Source organism: Colossoma macropomum, unplaced genomic scaffold (assembly GCF_904425465.1).
Source record: "Colossoma macropomum unplaced genomic scaffold, Colossoma_macropomum, whole genome shotgun sequence".
NCBI classification, from domain to species: domain Eukaryota; kingdom Metazoa; phylum Chordata; class Actinopteri; order Characiformes; family Serrasalmidae; genus Colossoma; species Colossoma macropomum.
In genome coordinates this window covers 22922670-22943430 of record NW_023494807.1, presented here as the reverse complement: position 1 = coordinate 22943430, position 20761 = coordinate 22922670, and the positions used below count along the sequence as shown (strand labels likewise).

At 38.6% G+C, this 20761-nt stretch overlaps 1 protein-coding gene across 1 annotated transcript in view; it reads right to left on the bottom strand.

The window, feature by feature from the left end:
* The window catches only part of cntnap2b (contactin associated protein 2b), a 76742-nt gene that overhangs the window by 32738 nt on the left and 23243 nt on the right, over positions 1-20761 (bottom strand). The window contains exons 2-5 of the mRNA XM_036556607.1: positions 4541-4651; positions 2872-3065; positions 2021-2168; positions 420-623 (exon numbers count right to left, since the gene is read on the bottom strand). Of these exons, the coding sequence (XP_036412500.1) occupies positions 420-623; positions 2021-2168; positions 2872-3065; positions 4541-4651 (657 nt within the window). The remainder of the gene's footprint in view (positions 1-419; positions 624-2020; positions 2169-2871; positions 3066-4540; positions 4652-20761) is intronic.

The window sequence follows — 20761 nt, the reverse complement described above, 5'->3', positions numbered from 1 at the left end:
TTCTCAGGAATTACAAAGAACGTTCATTGGTAATAAATAACAGCAGTAGCAAAAAAAAAGACGAGATGCTAAAGCTTTTCAGAATGACATATACCAATAAGAGGCTGTTATTGAGGTTAATCTACACAGATAATTAGAAGGAACAATTTGTCTACGGCCCACTGCTGAAAGAACATAAGAGGAACCGAACATTAGTTATCTTAATGTTAGTATTTCTAATGTTTGCATTTAGTTAGTGCACTGCACATGTGGAGTTGTTTAGTTAATTATGGATATCTAAAGGTCTTTTAGAAATTTCAAAGACATGTTGACTTGTCTTGTAATAAATGAGAGCTAGTAAAAACTACCCAGTAGTCCATTATGTTGAATTCACAGTCAGCTTAGCATTTCATAATGCCTTAAGAGCTGAATATTGTTACCTAGGTTGATTTGTAGCACAAGCCTGGCTCTGCGTAGCTCCAGAGTGAGGTAATCTCCCTGCTGTCCTTCCCCATGAAGGAGAACCCCATCTCCTTTACTGGTCTTAAATCTCAGAGAGATAACATCCTTCAGGATCTTCATCTTCTTCTGTCGGAAGCGGTAGGAGATCACTCCCTGGCCATCGAAATTAATCACGTCCGCCCCTTAAACCAAATTGAGATTGAAGAAACACAGACCACCAAAAATGTTGACTTTGCTAATAATATATGAAAACATAGCATATGATATCGTACTAGCAGTTTCCTAATAGCTTTTATTCAGTGTTAGCCATAATTAGTCTACTGAACAAGAGAATGCTGCTCAAAAAACTGAAAGAGACCACTAGGAGCTGGCAGTTCAAATGTCTCTAGATCCCCACTCATGCACTCATGTCATGAAGCAAGACAATGAGATCTTTCTAAGAAGAAGATGAATCCAAATATACCTGACAAAATAAAGACATTTAAACTATTAATGTTCACAAACTCATTGGCAGCTCCATTACTCTCCCTTGTAGCTTAATAATAACTCGAGTGCTGTTTTCCATATAGCTACTAAGTAATAAGCCAAAGGATGTGGACATTCAGTACTGTGCAAGTCAAAGACCATCCTTTCATTTACTTCATTCCTAATGTACCATAAAGTACAAGTTATTAATTGTAAAGCAACAGAAAAAAGTAGAAAATCATCGAATATCGTCACTGTCCAAAGACTTTTCTCCATCATTTGAGCACCTCAGCTGTCCCTTACATTGTGTGAACTGACCAATAGAAATGCTCCAAAACTGCTTAGAAGAAAAGATCTTTCCATTAACTTACACTAAAAGTAAAGAATGTTTTTACCCTCTCCTGTAAAGTTACTGTTTTGGAGATACTTGTTTTCTTTTGGACAGAGACAATATATTTAACAGAAAATCACACAGAAACCATAATAACTGAATAAAATATCATAACTGGTCAGTATTTAGTGTGTCCAGTGTGTTCAGTCTTACAAGTCGGTTGCATTTTCTGATTCTCATGTTCCCAGTAATCCCGAACACATTCAATAATGCTGAGGTTCTGGACTCTGATGTGGTCAGTCCATTGTTCTGAGAATACTTTAATACATGACTTTTGATACTTTTTTTGACTACAGTTTTGGAAATTCCTGTTTTTTCACTTATTTTTCTTTGACTCTCACTTTCCTTGTGCATGTGGATTGTCTTATACTTAATCTTCTCACAAGTATCTTATGAATGACTTGCATTAAATGAGAGTGTGGTTTCTGACTTCGGCACAGCACCATATATGTATATTCCCTCTATAATAAACTGAAAACTCTTCAGCACCCCCACCAGCTTCTGTTATAAGTGAGTTTTGCAGCAATGGGTTTTCAGCTTTTTTACTCTGTATAGAGAAACTTAGCTTTCTTATACTTAGACATATATAAGCATATATGACATATATGATATGATATATATCATATAGATGTGGCAAGCAAAGATTAACTTGAAAAATATGAGACTATTTCTTTAAAAGCCAACAATGTGTGATTCCACCTGGTGATTTCAGCAGACACTCACAGTAAGCGCAGCCGTAGACCTCCACTCTCAAACCAATCCTGCCTTCCTCACTCCACTCAAGGGGAATAAAGCGCAGATATCGGGCCACTATGGTGTACTGCAGCTCATGGCGCACTGCTCTCTCTGAGTTCCAGTTACCTGAAAACGTCTGAAGAGAGGAGAGAGCAGACCCATCAAAACCATAAAAGTAATAATAGAAGCCCCTTGCAGAACTGAACCGTCTATTATTGCCTCCAAAGTCTATACACATCTATCACAGAACGCCTCAGTGCAGCCTGCTTCAGGGATGGTAAATCTCCATTCTAATTTACTCTGGTTCATTAGCTCTGCGTGGATTTTTTCTTTTTTTTCAGAAAATATTCATTATCTCGTAATTGTACAACAAGTGAATGATGAGTGCAATAATATTCAACTCCACTCCAAGACCCTCAAGTGCTGAGGGGAATCAATTCAGTTCCTCGCTGTGATTAGCAATACAAAAAAGAAATGCAAAAAGGGAGAATGTCTGGCATTTAGTAATTAGAATAACATTGATTAATATTTCAAAAGGCATGGATTTTTCCTGTGACAAGAATGATGAAAATGTATGTTTGTAATTGGATAGATAATTCCAAAAACATAAATAAAAAAAAATATGAAAAAGTTTCCTGATTATATAAGCTATGCTCTGTTGCACTGTCCATCTCTGATTTTCTAAATGAAAAGTAACGCAGAGAGCAGCTTTAAATATGACACATTTTGGCAACTTTCAATGCACAGCTATTGATTTGTTGAATGACACATGTTGGGAAAAAAGTAACACATGGCATGAAGTAATCTCTAATTAAAAAATCATTCCGAACTCTAGTTACCCATATGTTGCCATCCTGTCGATAAGGCCTCCAGTTACTTCCTGTGTCACTGTACAGGAGCCTGTACTGTTTGGTCCAGTCAGAACTGCTGTATCTGCCCTGGGTGGCTATGGCCGTGATCTGTTTCCTGCTTCTGAGGTCCACCTGCAGCCACCAATACCTGTCTGAGTCCAGTGGCGACCAGCCTCCGTTACCTTAGAGGAAAAGAGGACAAAGAATCACCATGTGCTATTTCCCCACTGTAATGTAAAGTACTGTTTATGTTATCATGCTACCATTTCATAATAATATTGTGAGAATTAGAATTCTCCTCCACAATATGCCAGTTTTTTCACACATTCCTAGGATTTGTGCAAGCATTCCATACTCTGTAATTACCTAGGCTGAAGTGCATGTAATGTAAAAATGAACTTCAAAAATGAGTTCAATTGCAAAAACATTGTGATAAAATTTTCATAAATCATGTTTTTTATCATGTATTTCATGTAATATCAATCAAACTGCAGTTGTATTGTTTTGATAAAAAAAAATAATTTAGCAAAATACAGGTAACTTACAAAAAAATAAACTTTATTGATTTTGTTTTATTATTTAAATTTTGTTTTTGGGCAAAAGCAGAGAACTCCAATGCTCATTTCATGTTTCAATGTTAAAGCCATTTAATGGATACAAGTCTAATATTTAACATTCTTTAATATAAAACAAGCAGGTAAAACACTGAAAATTGCAACAAAAACAGCCCATTAATCAGCAATATTAACCATCTATAAGATCAAATCCTAGGGCTGAATCTCAAATGGCTCACTGCTCCCTATACAGGGCACTTTGTGAGTTATGAAATTTTGGCATTTACACTCAAATACTGCACATTTTGTCCAATATTGTGCACACATGGCTGAATCTAAAGTGGTTCTTTGTTAGACATACTGTCCACTGTTTAGACACATTAGCCATTATTTAAAAAACCTACATTCTACACTATGTAGGGAGAAGGGAGCCATATCAGATTCTGGCTAACAGTTCAGAGCAGTGTTGCTTCATCTGACCTGAATACTGATTTGCTGAACGAATTTATCGGGTTCTAGTCAAGAACAGCGCGGGCATTTGACTGTTTTTGCTGTTAAACGTGAACTTGTAAAGCCTTGACAGTGGACAGTAACAGTTCAGGGATCAGAATGCACTATGTCTTAAGAATAACTCACGACAGCAAGCTCATTTTTTAATGGATGGCATTTACTGTTTTCTGCAAACGAACTCTTCAAATATTTGTGCTATCATGCTATCACTTCATAATATTTGTCAGAGACTCCGCAGACCTTCTGCCCCTTTGTTTGTTTCTGCCCCTGTCTAGTTTGTTTCTAAAACAGTGTAAGCTTTTACAGCACCCTGGCTATCCAATGTCATGAGGGGGAAAGGGATGAAAAGCTGAGCCAGTGAAATAGAAATTAAGGATAAACAGAAGAAATGGGTTTTGCGAAAACTATCTATACTCTTTTCTTAATGTCATCCAATGAAGATGACAGGACAGTGGCTATCCTTTCATTCTTATCTAAGTTAAGCTCCTCTTTTCAGTATCTTAACCTTAGAAGTTCAGAAATGCTGGTCTCATATCAATCAATGTCTTCTATAGAGGCCTGTGTGAAAGTCACAGGGAGAAGGGCTTCCTTACCCACTCTGCGGTTCAGTTTAGCATAGCCAGCACCAAAATCAGCTGCTAGCACGGAGGAGCTGCTGAAAGCACTGTAGGGCAGAGGAGTGGCCAGCACCTCATCACACCGCTCTGTAGAGAAAAGCAAAAACACAAATTAAAACACAGACATGTGTCCAGCCCTCGTCGGAGAGCACTAACTGCCCGACTCTCTGTAAATTACTTAAAAGGTGCTAACGTGCTAACAGTGGCTAACATCAGTCCACACCACCAGTACTGGCTGCTACATTGCTGAAGATGAAGAGGCTAAAAAACTTGTTTTAAATATTCAGAAATATCAAGTAGAAAAAGAGTAAAGAAGATGTAAACCATTTATTAGGAAGATGATCCATTCTGTCAACCTTAACTCCAATAATTTTACAGTTTTCTAGCTGTGTGTTACCAGAAAAATAGTGAAATGGGGCGAATATAGTTTAGCCAGCATTACCATTAGCTGTTGCTGTAGTTGAAGCTTTTATAGCTACAATTAGCTATGTAACAGCTAAAGACTAATCAGTATCTAATCTCTGGTAAGGGTTATTTATTAATAATTACTGTACAAATTTTATATTAATAATTATACAATGTAAAAGTTAGCAGTTTAAATTGCTACAGTTTTCAGAATAGAAAGGATACCACATTGCAAATATTAGCAAATTTCTTTCAAATACTACTTAGATATATTAATCTTTTAATTCTAGGCTTCAAGAAGTTATGTACTATTTTACTTTAGAAATTATTTTACTTAAGTTAAAATCCATTTGTAAGCTTAAATTGTTCAATTTCATGTTAAATCAGGCAATTAGTTTCTCAATGTTTTAAGCAAATTTATCATTTACAGTGTAGTCATTAAAATAGTTATATAGTTATTATTAATTGTAGTTACAGCTTGAATTCCAGTGTCCACCTAAAGCTACATATCCTAACAGATAAAATTCCAGGACTACTGCCTCAGAGTCTCCATAGTCCTTTATTGTCTTAAGTATATACTAAAGCTACTGAGGTGCATTTACAGTATATGCAGTATAATAATGATACATACATACATACATCATCTAAACCGCTTATCCTTCTGGGTCGCGGTGGGGTGCTGGAACCTATCCCAGCTGTCATTGGGCGGAAGGCAGGATACACCCTGGACAGGTCGCCAGTCCATCACAGGGCAGACAGACAGATACAATCACACACACATTCACACCTAGGGGCAATTCAGCATGTCCAATCAGCCTGACTGCATGTCTTTGGACCGTGGGAGGAAACCAGAGTACCCGGAGGAAACCCACGTAGACACGGGGAGAACATGCAAACTCCACACAGAAAGGACCCCGGTCGTCCGGCCGGGAATCAAACCCAGGCCCTTGTTGCTGTGAGGCGACAGCGCTACCCACTGCGCCACCGTGCCAATGATATTGGCATAAAATGTGCATTGCCCTTATAATGCATTGCTTTACCAGTATATTTGCATCATGTTCTCATACACTGCCTGTGCACCAAGGGCAGCTGATGTAAATTCTCTACCTCCGCATTTTATTACTGTGACATTTCAAGGTGTGAAATTCATTAGAATGATTCATGCTTCCAGCCAAACACAGATGAACATTCCAATTGCAAGTGATCAAAGTACACAAACAAACAATGATAATCTGTGTACATCATGATTTCAGTAACCAAGAGTTCCAATATGATGAAGGAGAGTGTAGATGTAGAGTGCAGATGCAGTCTAATCACTGGCTTCTCTGGAAATCTCTGGAAATCTAACTTCAAATTCCACTGGCTCTCAAGCACCATGTACAATGACAGAATCTTCACATTATTGTAGTTGTATAGTTGAGTATATACAGTTAGGCTAACTGGTTTATCTCAATCAGTACAGTGGTATTCACAGCTAAGTCTGTCTGTTTTCTCATTTACAGTCTTATTCATTTATTTATTTAAGGGGTGGTTTATCAGTCATGTGATCAGATTCTTTTCCATGGTTGTACTGTAATATGTGCTAAAAATGTAAATCTTACTGTATAGGAATATACAGTACATGGGACAATGCAGTGGTTGTGAATTTTTGCAATTAGATGAGTTAGTAGTGGTTCATCCAGTATACCAGTTGAAATTCTTCCTCAGGTATGAGTTTTGTCAGAACTGTTGGTTCAGCTAATGCAATGTACAAATAGTGCAAGGGTGACTTGGTCGGCTACATCAGACAGCGTTGTGGTCTCCTGATCTTGTCTATGCAACAAACAGGGGATCAGCAAGTAATGAAGTGTAAATGACTGTAGTATCTTCCAAATTCCAGCAGTGTCTGACGGTCAGGGGTACGAGTGTAGGAGACAAATGACAAAGCTAAAATTCTTTAATTCTTAAATTCTTACATGAATTTCCTTACATCCAAGTGCCTATACAGGTGTCACAACATCACTGCTGTTTCATTTAAGGTAGAACCAACAAAAATCAGACAAAAAGCTTCCAAATAAAAGAGCTAACTTCAGCTTCAACTTCAGTAGAAATTCAGATGTGACTCAACATTTAGCACTGTTTTTGCCAGAAAGTAATATTGACATCAGTTGATCTATATACTGTTCAGTTTTGTTTTTACTATTTTGCACAATAAATATATTTCAGATTTACTTTGGTTATTGAAAATGTTTTTTATTAAAAAGTGATGAACCCTCAGTAATAGAATAATAAAAAAGAATAATGAACCACTAGAATAATACACCACTACTAAGGTGCAAAAGTAGGTTTACTTAAACATCTAAAAGGGTTAAGAAAATGATATATATATCAGAAATTTTAATGATACTGTGCTATAAATTTTTGGCCATACCGTCCACTACTACTGAGTGTGAATTATTAGTCATTGAATTATCTGACGAACAGCTCTGATAAGCTGCTAAAGCTTTCTGTGCCAAGTCTTAAGGCCTTGATATACTTTGAGCTAAGCAGTTCTGTTTTGGTCGTCGCATTTCAACCATCCAATCACAGGCTTTAACATCTAGCATGTTTGTCATGAAGTACTGAATCAAATCATTACCTTAGAATTCATAATCGCATCAAACCTAATATTATGTGTATCATTACACTTGTAGTACGTATTTCTCAGCATGTGTTTACCACAACTATTACTCTTGAAAATGGTTCTTTAAGGGTTCAATAGTAAATAAAAAGGTTCTACACAGCACCAAAAAGGGTTCTTCTTGAAGCCTGAATTCATAACAATAGGTCAACCCTTTTGGTTGGCTACTATATAGAACCCATTTCAAAAATGTTCTACAGCACATTCTCCATCAATCTAAAGAACGCTTTCAAGATGCCAAGAACCCATTAATCATGCAAAGGGTGTTTGGAGTGTTTGCGGTTCTATATAGAACCATTTTCTTTATTAAAGAAACCTGAAGCACCATCTTTTTAAAGAGTGTATAGAAAAGTTGCCTCTGCTTAATGTAAATGTGCTCTGGCAGGATGAAATAAAAAGGCACTGTGCACTTACATTTTGACTCCAGCTCCTTTCAGTTATAAAACAAGCCCTGATCCTTACTGCATTAACCAGGAAACCTAACAGAATCAAATTTGAAAATGAGGTGCAGTGCTGGTGTAGCTTAAGTGAATGATAATCCATTCAGACTTGAATACAGCCTCTTTCTAAGAAAAACCTCCTCAAAGTACATGTCTGAATCCCATGCCAATTAATGGTGCAATTATCTGAGTAATTCAAGTAATTCTTCTTGAGTTGCAGTGCTTTTACAGATGGATCATTTCTGTCAGACTTATTATGCATGTGAAAAGAACTGACATGTTCCTGGAAGCTAGCTCTAACACTTCCTGAGACAGGCAAGGCCATAAATAATTGCTCACTTCCTCACAATTCCACATTTAGTCGAAAAGTTTGTCCAGACAATTCAGGACCTGGAACAAGAGCAAATGATGATTGGTTTCTTTTCAGGCCATCTCGATCAACTAAATGGAAAATGTTTCAATAATTACAAATGACACTGAACGAAGGCCTGATAATGACTGCAATGCTCCATTAGCATTTTAATTATAGCAGAATTAGTCTGCATTTCCAAATGTGCCAGACAAGTTCACAAACAGTCTGCACTGTAATGAGCCTGTTTGATGGAACACAAAAGCATTGTCCTTCACTTCTAAAGAGTTTGAACAAATAATGTGGCAGTGACAGCACAGACAAAGCCAGAGGAGGGAATATATATATCCCAGTATATTCTTCCTATACAGATTACTACTTGTTTAAAATGTAATCCATAACCAGAATCCAAAGGATTACTATGTTAGCAACATAAGTAACATAATCTGATTGTTGGTTCATGTCATCTGTGAAAGTCTGTGAAAATGAAACAGGACACAAATGTGCAAAGGTGGTTTGAATGTAATCCTGCAAATAATCACTCTATTTTTCTGATATATCTGCAATTTGATTACTGCCTTTTTTCTCTAACTGTAATGGAATACAGAGCCCTCAATTAGATACTTTGGTTTTGATTATTTCAATACACTTACAGTCCATATATCTGCTTCAGCTTTACATACATAACATCTTTTGCCTTTGTATATATAAATATGACCAAAAAATATGTTTGCCTGAGCATAAACAAAGACACATTTGAATAACAAAACTGATAGGGAAAAAAATTATGACACTATATTAAAATATATATGTATGTATGTACCTGGTGTTGTTATAAAAGATGTTGCCATTGGTTAGGAAGATTTCCTGTAACAATCATAGTGAAGGTGAAGGAGCTTCTCAGTGGCAATATTATTAAACATCACTAGAAATTAAGTATCTACAGACCTAAAGGCCTTCATCATCCCAGCTAGTTCAACTAGTTCAATGATATGCAACTGGAAAGTTCATGGACCTGGACAGATGCACTACACAAGATTTCTGTCAGAATAATAATAAGGAAAGTAAGAGAGAAAGTAAGAGCAGTCACTCGAAAAGAGCCTGACAGCACCACAACAGACACGTGCATCAGAAATTTGCACATGAGCACTTCGACAATTCAGAACAGTTTTAGAACAATGTACTCTGGTCAGATGAAACAAAAATAGAGCTTTGGCAATAATTCAGCTTGTCACATTTGAAGGAAGAAGGGTTGCTTGTATGATGCCAAGAACACCACACCCACAGTGAAGCATGGAGGTGGGAGCATCATGATATGGAGCTGCTTCTCTGCAAACCGGGGGACTGTTTTAACGGCAGTTCAAAAAGATGCAGTGGCACTTCACAGGTCTCAGAGGAAGCCTGTGCTAACCTTTGCCTTCCTAGTGCTGGTAGTATCATGTGACAGGGGGAGTCACTAGTGGGTGGAACTGTATGTGACTGTACTGGGGAGAAAATTGGGGAAAAAAGACATAGACCCCAAACTTACAGCCAAAAGACTGGTTTCTAAAATGGCGAAGATGTTTCTTGGCTGAGCCAGTCTCCTTATATAAATCCAATATTAGAAACATTATGGACCATTTTGAAATTGTGAGTCCAACAGAGGGGTTCATAACCTTGGGGAACTGAAGACAGTTTGCCAAGAGGAAACTTCTGAAGATGTCTCGAAACTGAAATTGCTAATGAGGGATTTGCAACAGGACTAATGTTATTAATTTCTGATGTCTGAATACTTTTCCTTACCATTTTTTGTGCTCATAAATATATTTTTAAATCATACATGCAAATACAAAAACATTATGTGTGTGAATTTGTAGTTCAGATAACGAAAAGTGTCTAAATATTCATTTCTCCTCACCGAATGTAAGAAAAATATACGCACATACTGGCGCTATAAAATCAAAATTCCATTTTCTTTCAGGTTTTTGGTTTTGTGAACATTTAATAAAGAATGGGCCAAAAGAAAGTCCAAAATATTAACTTAAGTATGTTGTTTCAACTGAAAAGTACTAACATTACCATTTTGGCAGTGCAAGGTTTTGTTCCGACAGAGATTATATGTAAAGTATGTCAATGTACATGATGTCTTAAGATCAAAATTCCAAATAGGAACCAACTGTCACAAAATTCCATCATAGTGTATTATAATAGTTGGACTGGGGAGTTTCAGAATGTTTCCTTGTTACCATTGGATTTTCTAAGAGTGCCAACATGTATCAGTTAATCTTATTGCACAATCAAGGAGAACTGCTCAGCTTTGTTTAAATAGGTGCTCCAATTTGTCAGAGAATGATGGCATTAAATGTACAGAAACACCCACACAGCTCTGGGATAAGGTGATTAAGCAACAGGTGCAGGCCTAAGTGCACTGGGCTGGCTTTGGAGGAATTAGAGACAGTAATGTTGAGAAATGTAATTGTGGAAGCTGATATGTATCTCCTGTAGTCTCTCTCAGATCTCAGGCTCTCAGATACAAGCTCAAAGTGCAGTGATATCGATTGGGCTGCATTACTCCTCAGCCTTAGGATAAACCAAACACATCCAACAGCACAGATGCCCTCACCATCTTTTAAGTTCAGAACAGTTTGTCCTTCCAGTGACCATCATACTGTACACTGCATTAACTCTTAACAAAAAGAGTTTACTATAGTGACAAAAAAGGGTTCTTTGAATTGTAACAACAGCAGAACCCTTTAAGATGCTGTATAGAACCATATGTAGACAGTTAAATAATATACACAGTATATTCTCCACCCTGGTAATTATATGTGATGTAGTTCTATATATAACTATTGCCTTTATTAAGGAACACCTGAGGAACCCCCTTTTAGAGGAACATATATCAGGCAATATATAAGAGAATATACAACATTTGCATCCTATTTGTCTATTTTTAATTAATTTAATTTACTTACCTTTAGCTTTTTGGATTTATCTCTCCATCTATTCATCCATCTTAACCCCTTAAACCTATTGCTCTGTGTGTGAGCCTACACCTCCTCACTTCAATAAGTGCATTTGCAGCATTTGGTAGACACTCTAATTGCAATTTACAGATTAATGATGTTACTATGGTAGGCAAATGAAGCATTAGGAGTCTAGTCCAAGGACTCTGACTGATAGAACATTATGTTTTTGCTGGAGCAGGGTAATTTATAGCAGTTAGTAGGGCTGTCAAAAATATCTATCATTCAAATATTGGTAGAATCAAAAGGGAAAAAATTAACACTTGAATGTAGGAAACATCTATTCAGATGTTTACAGCCTCTACTGCAGCTCTTAGTATGTTCCAGGCCAGTTACTATTACCTGCATTCCAAACCTACCCTATGGAGGGGAGAACATGAATTTTCTGACTATAAACAAACAAAACAACTACAGTTTCTCATTGCAGATTAAACGTATCAGGAAACCAGCTTGAGTGATTATAAATAAGTCCATTCGTCACCAAATTATCAATGTTCCTCTTAAATCTTTTGCTTTGCCTTTTCGTCAGCTACTAGGTAGGCTAGATTATCTGTGTTGCTACAGTGACCACCAATCGTCTGCTCACCAATCTTCAACGTAAGAACGCACAATGAGTTTGCAATGCAATTCGTCACTTGTGTTTGTGTACTTGAGTTGAGTATGTTTCTGGCCTAAGAATCACTTGTTAAGTGCTGTTGTATGATAATTTGTGCTCAGCGCCCCCTCATGGATTGAAGAGACATAACATTGACCTAAAAATCTAGTGTTTACTGCAGTTATATAACTTTTTACTAATTTTCTTTGCAACATAATATCTGATTTTTTGTATGATGCATTTAGAATTCAGATGGATTCGAATAACAAACAAGGGGAAAATATGAATTTGATTTCTGTTGACATTTGACAGCCCTAGTACTTACTGAATAAGAAATCATAAGAAGCCTAGTGTTGTATTATTCACTACTATGTTCACTACGATCCCAAAATATCTATAAAAAATCTAGACTTGTGCAGGATTTAATTGCCTGATTGAAAAGATATGATAAGTGTTCCCTGACTGATAAGACATTTCTGGAGATTAAGGAACAGTGGAAAACAGCAAGGGGAAGAGAGGTTACATAGGGCTAAGGACTGACCTTCATGATTCCACAGAAAAATAGAAAGCTCCTAAGAGCAGCACCAGCCTAACAATCAATAGTGAACCATTTGAGGGGCATTAACAAGAAAACTGTCTTTTTCCACTCTTCACTCTGAAAGCCAAAGGTCTTCATACCAAAGAGAGACGGCTCATCATTTTCTATAATCATTTCTCAACTGATTCTACCACAGCTCAGAGAAACGTGCAGGTATGAACTGCTGTTGTCTCACCTGCTGAAGTCAAGCTCAGGTTGTTTAGGGCTTTTTTTGCCACTCGCTTTGAACAGAGACTGCTGGAAAGCTGTTCTCCCTGTTTCAAACTGTGCTAATGTTTCATTCATCATGAAGTTTCTCTGCTGAGGCAGAGTTCACTCTCACAGAATAAGAAACAAACAGCTCTCCTTTGGTGTAAAGGCAACAAAGTAATGCTCATTACTATATAATTTTGAAGGAGCTTTTATTAAAAATGTTTTCTCTGTAACACTTTTAAATTATGCACAGGGGTTGCTTAACCATTTTTAAGGTCTCATCTCCTACACTTTCCTTTTCCTTTATTTTTTTTTATACGAAATTGTTGGTTTATGTACTAAAACCCATCATAATTCATTTTCGCTCAACCAGCCCAACACAATTATGTGGAGAAAAACTGCTGTAGGTTGTAGAGGTATGTATGGAGCACTTTATTGAATTAATTCAAACTGCAGCCCCACCGTAAAAAACAAAACAAAAACAAAAACAAAAAAACAATGTTGTTTTCTTTTTAAGATCTTGAGGTCTTTGAAAGTGAAGCTGAAAGATTTTGGTATATCATCTGTTTAATTAAAAAGAAAATCCCAAAAATGCTCACGTCACTACTGAAACACAGAGTTTTAGTCTGTAGGCGGAGCCTTATTTCAATCACACCCCTGCATTTTACAACAGGAAGTGAGACTGCATCCCTGTTTTGAAGTAAATGTGTCCCGAAGTCTAAAGGTCAGTGTGACGGTTACACAGCGCTATCATTCATGGACGGACAGCACCGGTAAAGTAGTTGGATGACCCAGTGTATCAGAGGCTCCATGCACAGATAAAGATGACTAGAGGCCGGAGTACCCACAAGTGAACCTCTTTTATTACTCATTGGCACACACTATTTATGTTGTGCACAAGAAAACAAAAAAGGTAACGAAGAACTCGACAGGTTAGAACGACTTCATTGATAAATGCTATCAATTCTAGACAGTTATTCTAGTCACCAGGAACACTAGCTATCCAAGGACTTTAGGTCAGAGATTTACAGGGCAACAGCTCTGCCTCCTCTCTTTCTGTGTATGACTCTCCCAGTACTATGAATCCCCCCCTCTCTTAACCTGGTAGCCTCTCCCACACCTGGTCAGGAAGATACCACATGTAAGCAAAAAAGAGGTAACACAGATTCACAATACAGAGCAAATAAATCATTGATTCCAACATGTATATTAATTCATTAATTGCTAGCATCGCTGATGTAATGTACACACACACGTACACACACACACACACACACATATATGTGTATATATATATATATATATATATATATATATATATATATATATATATATATATATATATACACATGACCACCTCCTTGTTTCTATGCTCATTGTTCATTTTATCAGCTCCACTCACTATATAGGTGCAGTTTGTAGTTCTGACTGTAGTCCATCTGTTTCTCTGCATACGTTTGTTAGCCCCCTTTTACACTGTTCTTCAGTGGTCAAGACCCCCATGGACCCTCACAGAGCAGGTACTATTTGGGTGGTGAATCATTATCAGGACTGCAGTAACACTGACGTGGTGGTGGTGTGTTAGTGTGTGTTGTGCTGATCTGAGTGGATCAGACACAGCAGTGAGAAGTTTGTTTTTAAACACCTCAGTATCACTGCTGGACTGAGAATAGTCCACCAACCAAAAATATCCAGCCAACAGCATCCTGTGGGCAGCGTCCTGTGACCACTGATGAAGGACTAGAGGATGACTAACACAAACTGTGCAGCAGCAGATGAGCTATCGTCTCTGACTTTACATCTGCAAGGTGGACTAACGAGGTAGGAGTGTCTAATAGAGTGGACAGTGAGTGGACACGGTGTTTAAAAACTCCAGCAGCACTGCTGTGTCTGATCCACTCGTACCAGCACAACACACACTAACACACCACCACCATGTCAGTGTTACTACAGTGCTGAGAATGATCCACCACCCAAGTAATACCTGCTCTGTGTTGGTCCTGCGGGGGTCCTGACCACTGAAGAACAGGGTAAAAGGGGGCTAACAAAGTATGCAGAGAAACAGATGGGCTACAGTCTGTAATTGTAGAACTACAAAGTGCACCTATATAGTAAGTGGAGCTGATAAAATGGACAATGAGCATAGAAACAAGGAGGTGGTCATAATGTTATGCCTGATTGGTGTATACATATTCTTACAGGTTTTTGACCATTTACATTGTCAGGTGTATTAAAAGCCCTTAGTAATGTGTCAGGTCTAACTGACATCATCACAGTAACATTAAGAATGTCTGCAATTAAGTAAACTTTTAATGCCTTAATATAAAGATTATGATTTTATGTATGTACATCTGTTCAATGTTGTGTTTGCTAGTTATGCATTCACTAGTATTTTTGAGTTCTGCTCCAAATTAGCTAAAATTGTCACTAGTTTTAGAGGCATCATTATAATGGTAGTGACTAAACAGAATCTTGCATAATGTGTTTTAATAAAATTAACATAATTAAGGTATAGGGTCCCTCAAAGCAAAAGGATTTTAGTTTAAAGTCCAAATCAGTTAAAAATCCAAAATAGGTTTTGAGCTCTGACTTTGAACCAACTCAGTAGAATGATCCATGTATGTAAATGTTTTTTTGTGACACATTACTCATATCTGATCTCGAATTAATGATTTACCTCAAACTGGAGCTTTTGAAAAAGTAACAAGTACAGAATCTCATATGAAGAGAGCCAAAGTGGAATCAGGCCGTCATAGCAGCTATCCCGGTGTGATTAGCTAGCTCCTCTGAGTGCTAACTACATTGCTATCTGATTTGTGAACCATTTCTTTGTCATTAGCTGGCTGTGGTTTGGAAAAGAGGCACAACAGCAGGGAGGCTGAGCTGGAGTCTGATTAGTCACAGTAGGGAGGTCAGTCCATCTGTCCAAATCTACATCAACGCATACATATATATGCACACAGTGGTCTTTATTTCCTGTGATTTTCAAATGAAAGAGTCATAATTTTCCCATTTCCTATCAATTTGGGGATGTAGGGACATTTAGTCCTCAAAAAAAGAGTGGAGGAAAGTCTCACACACACACACACACACACACACACACACACACACACACTGTCATTCATAATCACAGATTGTTTGATGAAAATGGCAGAGAATAAGCATGTAATGTCCTTCATTCCTATTAGGCTTTTGCAAATAATGTGCAGCCAAAATCTGCAGTGGCTCCATATACCCTCTATATTTGGCCACTTGATTTGAGGCCCCTCCATTGTAGCTCCACCTTGCTGTTGTACAAACCTTGCTGATTAAGGCTCATTTATGCTCAACATTAAATATGGATACGGATACAGACAGAGTCTTCTGTCCATACGTATGTACGTGTAATGTGTACATTTTGTCCATATTTGTGCATGATCTCTGAAAACACAAAGATATGGACGAAACACAGCAGTACCTCCAAAAGCCGTGGGGGCAGTGTAGCCAATAGTTCACGCTAGACTCTAGCGTTTAAAATGACCCGGAAAACATTACAGAGTGGTAAGTCTCCAAGTTTTTACAAGTTTTCTGACATTATTTTGACCCCCTCCATCATCGCTATGTTTGTTACTGTCAGAAACTTTTTACTCTGGACTGCCCTCTAGTGGATGTACTGCTTAACATCCATGCCAACGTAAAGGACGGAAGGAAGTATGTGGGCAGTGACGGTTACATCGTTTGAAAAGGACATGCTCTTTTTTGTCCATAAAGGGAGTATAAATAACCCTTTACCTGCATTAAAATGGGTCTCGTATCTGGATGTTTCCGTATACGTGTTTAAAAGACAAGCATAAGTACTTCTCTGATCAGACTGTGTTCAGATCTAGCTGTCCTGACCCTGAAGTAGCCGAGCACGCATTATGACTAGATCTGTGTGCATGTCAATGTTACCCAAGACCGTGGAAGAATTAAAAGCAACTGATTAGAGGATCTCAAAACTCTAGAGATAGAAAGCAGACAGAGGAGGGCAGGATTACAGTTTGGTGCTATCTCATGGAGAGATTTCAACAAACAGTAAGACCTTACTCTATCTGACTGGTAGCCAGTGGAGAAAGACAGGACAGGAGAAATACTGCATTTTGGACCAGCTGCAGGCGCGACAGGGTTGTCTGACAAAGGCCTAAATAAAGGGAATTAAAATACTCAATATGTGAAGAATGAATCACAGTTTCCAAATTACCAAATGATGATGCATTTTAGTTTGGCAATAAGTCTCAGCTGAAAAAAGTTAGCTCTCATAACTGTTTCTGACCATATTGGAAAAATAAAACATGCAATGCATAATGTGCTATAACTTTGCACAGGCCATTAGGTTATACAATGGAAATTGACAGGGACCGCCAACGGACCACCCCATGGTGGTCGATGGCGGACCATGGTAAAATCAATAAAATAAATAGAAATTGTGCAACAAAATTTGTAGAAAAATGCCATATTTATGTCTGTTTTCTGTGGAGGATATGACACTTTATTTTCAATTAGAAAATCAACAAAACATGTTATTTGACCAGGGGTGCTCAAACTTTTGCATATGACTGTATTTGTCCAAAGAAAAATTCCTGTCTTTTCATGAGGTAAAATAAAGACGTAAAAAAACCCCAAATGGTCATTTCACAGCCTTGCGCTCTCAGGGAATGAACAAGCACTCAGGTGGACCTTGTTGAATTTGGGTTTATTGTATTTGTCCTCAGAGCAGAAATTTGTTGGCTAATAAGCTGGAAAAACTGGTATACCAGTATAGGAACCAGCTAACACATAATATTATAACTCTAACACAAAATATTCTAATCTCTCTACCATCATCAGACTTAAAAGCAAGCCCCTAAATATTAATTTAATCTCTGCACGCTCTGAAAGAAGTTAGCAGGAGAACTGCTGGACTTTTTAGACTTGTTTAAACAGGCAGTCCAAACCTTCTGAGAATTAAATCTACTCAAAACATCAACAAACAAGCATCCTCACACTCTCCCTAATATCGCCTCATTAGCGTTGCTCAATAGTCTGTGTAAAAGCCTATCTATATCTGTGAGAAGTGTTCGTATTCAAAGCCTCACCTCATTACACAGAGGGAGCACCCTCACCTCTAAATGAATGCATTTCGCCCGACTGCTGAGTCGAGGTTATTTTAAAAATAATCCCTGTGTTCTCTAAAGGGAGTAAATGTTCCATTAGGGTCCTATTCTAGGCAGCTGTTCACAATTAACACAAAGGTGCCTGGGTTTGAATAAGCCGACTTCAGCAGACCACCTCTGAACCTGAGGGGTTTGGAAAGTGTGGAGCACATAAGGCCCTGTTCACACTTGGTATTAACATCTATCTCGGCTGATCTGATCTCATCTACGACCCGCACCCCAGAGACTCCGGACTTGACTCAGATTTCACATGCCAGAGATTCATAGTCGATTTGCAGCCTGGAGACTCAAAACTTGAATCGGACTCACATCACAAAGACTCAAGACTTGACTGGGACTTGTACCTGAGGGATCCCAGACTCAACTCAGACTCGCATCCTGTAGACTCAAGACTCGTCTTGCACTCCCACCCCAGAGACTCAGGACTCTACTTGAACTCACACCCTAGAGACTCGAGTCTCAACTCGGACTCACGGCCCAGTGACTCCAGACTCCACTCTGATTCTCACCCCAGAGACTCATACTCGGCAGCCTGTAGACTCAAAACTCAAATCGGACTCACACTCCAGAGACTCCAGAGTCAACTTGGATTTGCACCCTGGAGACTCCAGACTCGACTCTAACTTGCACCCTAGAGACTCCAGACTCAACTTGGACTAGCACCTCAAAGACTCCAAACTTGACTCTGACTCGCATCTCACAGACTTGAGACTCGACTAATGAAGTGGCCTGTGGATATCTCTGCACGGCGTGAGATCTGGCAGAGCTCTCCACAGAAACGAATAGAATGCGGCGAGGTGAAGTTGAAAGTGGATGCGTACTGTGTGTATGGTGAGGTATTGTCTGTCACTGTTGGTGTCTGTAGGTCTGTCTGGGCCTCAGGCTCAGACATTCTGACTCCATTTACACCTGCCTGGATCTCCCACTGGCTCCAGCAGAGAAAAAGGTCCATTAGTCTGCCAGACACACACACACAGCATGCACTGCACCTCTATCAGCATTCTGTGAGTAAAGAGTACAAAGCCAATGTTCTTCTGGCCATTGGCTTGTTTGCTACATGGCTGAATTATACAAGAGTGTAACAAATTGATGAAGTGTCATGCAGACATCAAAGCCAGCGGAGAAACTCTTAAAGAAACTCTGTGCAACTTTTACACAGCATTGATTCATGTCTATGAAGGTAAAAGTAAGCCTGTAAAATGGCTCTTTTCAACTTCTTGCCTTGAGAAAAAAAATTTCCAACAAGCTTTAGAGGCTGTTTATGCAAACACTTTTCTCTTTAATAACTGCTTCTGGCTCAAGGGAGATTTCCAGCTATCAATTCAGTGCCTGTCAAATATGTTCAACAGGCTGGATCTCAGAGAGAGTGAGCAGAACAAACACAAGGGCCTTCTGAGAGTTGAGAGTAAACGAAATGTCCAAAAGTTAATAGGAAGTTTGCTGCAGTGACATCCTCTACTCTTCTGGGAAGGCTTTGCACTAGAAGTTGGAACATTGCTGTGAGGATTTGATTGTATTCAGCCACAAGAGCATTAAGGCCATGCTGCATCGCACAGCACCTAAAAATGTGAAGCCATTGTTTTTAATGAAGGGTACACACACCGGCACCAACATTGTCACTGATGCTTGCCAGCACTTAACAACAGCAAACCACTCTGCATTTTGCTATTACTATATTGAGTTAAGTTAAAGTCATATCAAGCCCGCAAGAAGCCATAGTAGAACACCACAGCTTAAAATTTACATAGGGAAATGCAGTCAGTCTATGCTAACAGCATGTCACCTCAGCTAATGTTACTAGCAAAGAGATAAGCTCTCCATACACTTCCATTCATTTCAGGCTGGTTTCAGTCCAAAGATGTGTGAGCTGTTTGAGATTGCCTCATAGCATTTATCAAATTTTGTATTTATTATCACTTTTTTCGCTTCAGGTACTTCTCAAGATGGCTGCCAATTTCAGTAGCTCTGTGTCTTTTTTTGGTAAATAGTGTCTTTTTACCCACTTTTCTTTTTTGTGGATATTGAGGCTTTATATAAAGTTGTTATACAACTTTATTTAAACATTTCTTTTTACTTTTTAATGGATCATTCAACGGAGCTTTTAGACTATGACTGCATCGCATGCCCTTGCTTTGTCTGCAGGAGAGTGCTGTTCACGCTGAGGTAGCTGGCGACTTGCTTTCCCAACAACAAACCTTGGACCACCAGGGACTTAAAGTCTCTGCTGAACCAGAAGAATAGATCATTTGGGCAAGGGAAAGGGAGGAATTGAAGCATTCACAAATGCGACCACCAGCAACCACTGTCTGTAACGTACACCTCTCACCTACCCTCCATAATTGGAATGTCCAGTGATAATATATTCACTGCTGTTCACTTGAAGCAGTGGGACCTGATGGCATTGAACCTAGCGTGCTGAAACTGTGTGCGGAGCAACTGTGTGGAATTCTTCAGCACATCTTTTAATCTGAACTGCAGCCTGAAAAGAGACCCAGTTGTGAAAAACATATTGTGTGGTTCCTGTTCCCACGAAAAGGCAACTGATAGCACTGAATGATTATCGACCTGTTGCACTGACACCCCACTTGATGAAGACACTTGAAAGGCTGATGCTAGCCTGAGACCTCTGGTCAGAACAGCTATTGACCATCTGAAGTTTGCATATCAAGATGGCACTGGAGTGGATGATGTGGTTGTCTAACTGCTGGACAGAACATACTCTCACCTGGACACATTGGGCAGCACTGTGAGGATCATGTTCCTTGATTCCTCCAGTGCATTCA